The sequence below is a fragment of the Silene latifolia genome, chromosome 5, assembly GCF_048544455.1.
Source record: "Silene latifolia isolate original U9 population chromosome 5, ASM4854445v1, whole genome shotgun sequence".
In the NCBI taxonomy this organism is placed as follows: domain Eukaryota; kingdom Viridiplantae; phylum Streptophyta; class Magnoliopsida; order Caryophyllales; family Caryophyllaceae; genus Silene; species Silene latifolia.
Genome location: NC_133530.1, coordinates 45,357,324 through 45,365,371, shown reverse-complemented (window position 1 = coordinate 45,365,371; position 8,048 = coordinate 45,357,324). Strand labels below are relative to the sequence as shown.

Sequence of the window (8,048 nt, the reverse complement as noted above, 5' to 3'; positions counted from 1 at the left end):
ATTTTATAAAACCATGTGAGTACCCTAAGGAGTCCACCAAAGGGTTGGCTAGTACTTAAGCTGACCACTTACTCTCAAAATAAGTAACGAGGTCATGCCCCAACTTGGATATAAACCCACCAAGTCAGGAACACAAAGGCTATTGAGCAGTGAACATACACTCGTCAAAGACTATAAAGACCTATCTATGATGAAGGCCGAAATACTCACCTATGACCTAAATAAAACCAATCTATGTCCCAGCTTGAATACTTTAGCCCACACCACATAAGACAAGTAGGACACCCAATTAACCATAAGAGAGGCAAAGAGTCCAAACTTGCACACTCAAATGATCATACACACCCTAGTATATGAAAGGCTACGCAAGAGCATATTCAGCTGACAATCCAACAAAATCTCCAATATCAATAATAATCCAAATTCCAAATAATCAAATCTCATAATTCATGAGAACAAGCTAAAATGGCAACAAGGCAAGAAGACTCAAGTATAAGGCAACCAATTCATCCAACAACCAACATGTGAAATGATAATCATAAATATTAAGGCATCAACATAAAACATCCAAAAACAACCAATCTCACCTCAAAGACAAACCCTCGACCTGAGTCCCGCGACGGGTCATCGGTCAAATCGAGGCTGACTAGTTTAAACCTAGCTTGACCAAACTCGTTCGACCAATCTGGCCCAGCTCAGAGTCTTGGCCTACTTTGGCCCAAATCACTAAATTTATCACAATATCATTCTCATGCTATTTCCAATTTCTATCATGTGAAAAACGAAAGTAACACATTATCAATCACCTAAACACTTAACAAACAACAAGCACAACATTTACTACTAATGTGACATTAAATCGTCGAGTAACTCGGAATAGTTACCTTACGCTAGCAAAGAGACAAGTAATAACTTGAGAAAGCTTCTAAAACCCAAAATTACTCTTCATCTTCAACCACATATGAGTCACCTAAAATAATTATGTGAAAGGACGATATTAACGAATTATCGTTATATAAAATATGAGACGGAAATTAATTTAATTATATTTTAAATAAACCAAACTAGCGTCAAAACAATTTATAGACACGGCCCAAAAGTTATTATGACAACCTCAAACTCGGCCTAACCACCAACTACACATGGCCTCAAACTCGTGACTTAGCTAGGCCACTGCCTAGGCCACGGCTAAGCTACAGCCAGGCCACAACTAGGCCACTGTAGGCTACGACCAAAACAACCAGCTACTACTCCACCTAATGGACCACCCAACCATAAACAAAGGAAAGGAAGAAAGGGGAAAAACAGGGGTATGAGTACCCCGTGTCCAACCCAACACCACCCCGTTCAACTCTCCCTCCCCCACGGCTGCTAAGCAGCCAACAACCATCCCTACCAACACCTATTATGGCTGACCAGACAGGCCATTTCTACCGCCTTCCACCATCCCAAAACAGTCCTAGCAATGTATACAACCATCTCCAAGTCTCAACCAATATTCATCCCAAAACAATCCCTGCATGTCAGTATACACCGTCTTAAATATACCACTTACTAACTAGCATCCCAAATGATCCCTAGAGGTCAGTATACACCGTCTCAATCATCTCCACATATCAGTATACACCGTCTCAACTATACAACAAACTAATTAACATCCATAAGGATCCCTATATATAATTATACACCGTCTCAACTATAAAACAGACTAACCAACTTTCAAAATACACATATTTAACAAGTAAAATCGAGTAACCTATAATTGTTACCTTTTTCCGATTGAACTAATCATTTATGACTAACAAATCTTCTACAAGACCGTCTATCTTAGCATCTACAACCGTCTTATAATAAATAAAGCTGAAAATATAAATTGGGTTTGTAAAAAAATACATGACGAAAATGAATGTTACTTACATCGGAATGACGAGAACGACGAAAGGAGCGCCATGGAACAAAAATAGTTGAAAACGGATAAGGAACGAAGCACCGACGTCGATTAACAGATCAAATTTTGAAAAGGAAAGAGAACTCTCCAGAAGAAGAAAACAAAGAACAAAGAAGAAGAAAAGAGACGTGCGTTTTCTGAAATGAGATAGCAGCCTGCTAGCCTGCTATTTATTATACGTATCTTTCTTCATCGTTAAGTAATTTCCCTCGTTTTTAAAACCGTCTTGAGTTAATAAAATCGGTTTTAGTAAAAGTTTCAGTAATAAAACGGAATCAATAATAAATAAATTTAATGAGTGAAAATAAAATAAACTCAGCTAGTTAACGTAAATAATACAATATCAGCTTGAATCGGAATTATTAGCGATTTTTACGAAACTAACGGATATTAATAAAAATTGCTAATTTAGTGAAATAAGCTCAAAATAGCTAATTGGACGGTTTTGTTCCCAAAATCCATCTCGGGTTCACTTAAAACAACTTTCATAAGGACTCGTAAAGAAACGGAAATTATTAAATAAATAAACTCGAACTAACTTCAATAAACTTATTAATGATTATTAAAATTAACGTATCGAATTATGATGAAATTAATTAATTAGCTAAGCATATATATATAAATCGTTAAATGATGTAATTAAATTCAAAATAGCAATTAAAGGAATTTTATCCAACTTAATAAAATACGGGGTGTTACAATAATAGAATGAAGAAATGAACAATAAAGATTAAAGAGTAAAGGAATTATACCAAACTTGAGATGATCCAAATAATAAAGCAAAGAATAATAGAAGAAACTTGATGATTGATGGAAGGTTGTCAATCTCCCAATAATAACCCAATAATCTTCAATTACCCAATAATAAACTTGAATAATAAACTTGAACAATAATTAAGGAGAGATTAATGTGAGATTTGTGGAAAGATTAAAGAGTAATCTATTCTAATCTGCTCCTAATCTAATCTAAGGAAAGGTTTGTTCTAGCTAAGAGGTCCCCTAATAAAACTTGATAATTTGATTATTACCAATGGGGTATTTATAGTGGAAATTAGGTGGATGCATTAGGGTTAACTAAGGGCTAAACTAGTAATTACACTTTTGAGATTTGAGTAGGGAGGAGCCAGTATTTCTTGAAGGAAGGGCGTCTTTCTTTGAAGCTTGAAGAAGACGAAAATGTGCTGGGTTGGAATCCGAGCGGATTGATGTGAAGACGGGCGGATAGGTGAAGGGGAAGACGGGCGGATTGGGGTGAAGACGCACGGGTTCTGTACAATGGGGACGGCCGGATTCTAGAGAATCCGCACGGGTTGGACTGCAGTTCTCGTTTTCTCTTCTACTCTTCCCTTTCCTTGACTTCCATTTTATTTTTGTAGGCTTGGTCTTTTAGTTCTTGCTTCTTCCTCATACTAGTCCATCAAATATCGTCAAATAGCTTCCGAATACGCACGAAAAACGGGAATTTCCGCCTTATTAACTCCTTTCCTACAAAACATATAGAATGCGATAGAAAAGCAAGTAGGAAGGTTTTGACGGATAAAATGGCCATGAAATGCTGTAATAGTATGCAAAATAGGCTCAATTAGGGGACTAAATGTGCGTAAATAATGTTCACATCAAATATCCCCAAACCGAACCTTTACTCGTCCCGAGTAAAGAGGTGACAAAAACTAGACCTTTATTTAAACTATCCTAATAATATAACCGATATGAGATAATTAGCGGGTCTCACTCCGCCCCTTCAACTCACAACAAGACAACCATGAGGTAGGATGCCTTCTTGCAAGGCAAGGTGGGTCTTGCCAAAATGGCGACACATCCAAACATTAAAGCACACAAAACAAGTAATGGATGCATCTACAATAGAATAGCCACTTTCCTCATCTAAGTGGCGGAAATTATCTACAAGGGAAGCAATTCAAGGGTACACACTCTTTCATAGATGCAATTTCTTCAAACTACTAAGCCTAGAAGGATACCAATAAATCACCTCCAAGTTGTGTCAAGCTAGGGTACCTTTGTCCTCAATCGTTAAATGCTTTTGTCAAGAGTAGACTCTCTATGGTGTTAGAAACACTGGAGGATCGCGGAATTCCCCCTCTTGCCTAGACAAGAGGAAGGATCGTCCCCTCTCTACCATGCACAAAAATGGATACGGTGGATAAAGGGATCAATATTATTTGAGTTTCATTTTGGGAGTTTGCTTTTGTTATTGTTTTTCCCTCCAATTTCTTGTGGCATATAACATTTGAGAACACTTTCTTTTGCCATTTCTTTTTTGATTTTTGGCAATTCAACACTTGACAACTTTCAACTTTTCTTTGCATTTCTTTTGAACATTTTCAAAGTCACCCCATATGTAGTGAGGGTGGCTTATATTTGAAGCATAGGAGTTCTATTTTTGCTCCTCTTTTCATTTGATGCATTTTTGCAAACTTTCTTTCACTTTTCATTTCATTGAACTCAAATTGATTTCTTTTTGTGCCCATTCCCTTTGATGACAAAAATGTGGTAGAACATGGATGATGGATGCATGGTTTCAAGGGTCACCTTGGAATAAACGGTAGCCAAGGAGTTATCACACCACAAGGTACTCTTGACTAGGCCTTAATCCATGGATCAAAGGATACTAGCATGACACATCCTAGGGTGTTTTACAAGTATTCTAACAAGCAAAGTCTTAAGAACAAAAATCATCTACTAGGGCCTATATACACTTGTCAAGCTTCCCAAGTAGACGGTTTCACAAAATTTTCTAACACTACAAGAAAAAGGCCTATTTGCAACGGACCAATCCGTTGCGAAATAACCCTAATCCGTTGCTTATGTACAGTTTGCAACGGATAGTCGTTGCAAACGGGTGCGTTGCTTATATGGCGTTGCAAATGAAAAAATATGCAACGGATCGGCGTTGCTAATTTTGATGCAACGGACGTGTATTTTTTGCAACGAATGATCCGTTGCTTAAATGAGGTCCACGTGGCACCTGTTTGGTCAATTATGAGACGGATTTCCGTTGCAAAAAAAATGTTTTCCGTTGCATAGTAGAGGGAAAAGTCAACAAATTGACTTTTTAAATTAATGGATAGCCGTCACAAAGCCTGTAATTTCCGTTGCAAACACAAATGCATTGACTTTTTCAATTAATGGATAGCTGTCACAAAACCTGTAATTTCCGTTGCAAACACAAATGGGAGATTCAAGCAATCCCGCATCCATTTTCCTCCATTTAAATTACGATATCAAACAATTAAACAATAAACTTTAAAGAAGCCAACAATATAGAAACTTGGAATTGTTCATTTAGCAAATTTAAAAGAGTACATACATTGAAAACATCCTCAAAAAAAATGCATACGTAATTTGCTAAGCAATTTCGTTGTCTAGCTATTATGGAGTAATCTAGCTAATTAGTTGGGATTGATGTCGAGTTGCCACTTCCACCATCATCATTGAAGTCGTCTCGATTTTGGAACTGGTTGCTATCACAATTTGGGTCAAAGTCAGACCCAAACTTTGCTTGTAGAAACGCCTCCATTCTTTGTACTTTGTCTTCGAGCACTTTGTTGCGGAGCTCAGTTTCAACATTCTTGCTCACAAGTCGAGGTAGTATTCCGGGCGAATAATCTGGTCGATATTGTTGGACTCTCTACTTCCATGGCCGAGCGTTCAAAGTAATGCTCGCGTGCGGCTCCAGTACCAAAAACTAACCCCTTCTTATTAAAGCCGCATTTTTCAAGGTAGATTTTATCTTTATTGATATCCGTTTCACCTTGAGATTGAAGGGCACTAATTTCTGCCTCAATAGATACCTGAAACATAACGGATAACTGAATCAGTTAAGACAATCTGGGGCTCTATATCCTAGTCAAGTCACCGGATTCATATGCTTCAACTAACAGGATTCATAAAATGGTAGCTCTAAATGCTCTATGTCCTATGCTACTACTATTTCTACCTTCTTTTGTCAACAGCAAACTACCTTTGTTGCAGTATATACACACACAAATATAAAAACAAAACTCAAATATCAAAAGTTGTCAAAAGCAGACTGCTCAACGAAGTTGTGACATTTTAGAATACTTGTCTAGAAATGTACCATTAAGAAGACAGGCTTATTCGTTTGACTTTTATTTGTAAATACCATTAAGAATACTTGTCTAGAAATGCACCCCTAAGCCACATATGGGGAAGGTTACATCAGAAGTTGCCTAGAAAGGAAGCCAAACATTTGAAAAACATCATCAAAACATCAGAAGCTGGCATCTTTTGGACAGTTTCCTGGAATGTAGTTGTGTATCGAATAAAAATGCATGTAATTGACTTCTATCCTAATACTACGTGCACTCTGCACATGCATATGCATAGCTCGTTGCTACTGCAAGCTGATGCACATGTTTGATTGCTTAAACCACCACAAAGCTCTTCATATTAAGCAAAATCCCACTGTCGTAAGTTTGAAATTACTAAAAATAACATGCATATATATTGCAAAAACGTATGTTAGTTCAGAAAAATTCTCTCATCGTCTCCAAGAGAATATAAGATTAGAGAGGGATATAACCTGATAAGGACTGTTAAACCTAAGGTGGAGTGGTCCCATTTGGTCTGGCATAATTGGGCAGTACCTAAACATAGGTTTATTGCCTGGTTAGTGTATATGAATGCTCTAAATACTAGACATAAGCTAAAGAGAATTGGGGTGAGTGACTCATCTTTATGTTGTCTCTGTGAACAAGAGGAGGAAACTGTCCAGCATTTGTTTTTTGATTGTGCTTATAGCAGGAGGGTGATGGGAGGGATAAGTGAGTGGCTTGGCTTGAACATGGTTAGAAGTGACACCCTGCAATGGGTCCTTAAATGCAGACATTCCAGACTGAGGAAGAGAATGCTGAAAGCTGTGGTGAGTGCGTGTGTTTATGGCATTTGGAAACAAAGAAATGAGTGCAGATTGGAGTACAAAATTCACAAACCAGAATGCATTGTTGCTGATATCAGGAGAGAGATGAATGCTAGGTGCCTGCATTTGATAAAGAGTCCAGTCCATGGACCTGATGCTAATTGGCTAAGGAGAATCAGTACAGTCCATTGATAGATTTTCTTAAGATGAGAGCTGATATATTTTGATCTATTTCTAGCTATATACCTCGTATTTAGTTAGAGTTTGGATACCTGATGGGAGGAGCTATATGATGTCCTCATGAGCTGATATGTATTGAACTATATAGCTCATATTTTTGTAATTATTCTTCTTTATAATATATCTTACATTTTAGCAAAAAAAAATTCTCTCATCGTAATTTGAGCAATTACAACACTCGCAAAAACTGGGTTGCGACAGTTTTGACATGCTATAAAAATGCCCATGTTTTAGGAGTGTTACGTGATCAACACAGTCGAACAAATAGGACTGTCACACAGTGTTCTATAAAAATCACGTAAACTTCTCTTACAAACTACTGTATTATCTTAACTACAGAGTATTATATATTGAATCAATCTCGATCATCACAATACAGCGTGAATATGGTGATGATCGAAGAAGCATAACCGGCTTTAAGTAAGGTTCTTGTCCCCTAATAAGCCCTCTCAGTATCACTAGAAAATACTCCATACATCTAGTCTAGTTGACAAATATAAGTCAAACGAATAAGCCTGTCTTCTTAAACAATTTGTATGCATAAATCCGCAACTAAGGCAAGGCAAGGTATTTACAATATAGACCATGTCATAGATTTATGTATTCTGTAAAAGAGCTTACTGCATTATCACCTCTGCTCATTATAAGAGGTCTCTCACTCTCCTCAATCAGGCATGAAAAAAAGCAGACACGGAAACATATATACTCGGCTTTACACCATCAAACCACAAGCCTCACACATCCCTCCATTATATTTCAATACTCGGGTTGGAATCAAAGACAACCAGCAAGACGAAGTTTCAAAAACATTTAAAAAAATCAAAACTTACAACGTAATCTTCAGCTTTCTTTGAAACGTATCCTCCCGTCTTCTTCGTTTTTGTTGCTTTCAATAACTCAATTGCAGGTGGGTAATCTCCTCCATTAGCCTAAATATGGTAACAAATTTAGTTTAACACA

General features: G+C 37.2%; 1 protein-coding gene across 1 annotated transcript; it reads left to right on the top strand.

Annotated features, from left to right (window-relative positions):
* The first annotated feature begins 6,608 nt into the window (after nucleotides 1–6,608).
* LOC141655312 (uncharacterized) lies at nucleotides 6,609–7,040 on the top strand. Its single transcript, XM_074462398.1, has one exon. It carries the CDS (start codon nucleotides 6,609–6,611, stop codon nucleotides 7,038–7,040), a length of 432 nt encoding a protein of 143 aa, XP_074318499.1.
* The last annotated feature ends 1,008 nt before the right edge of the window (nucleotides 7,041–8,048 follow it).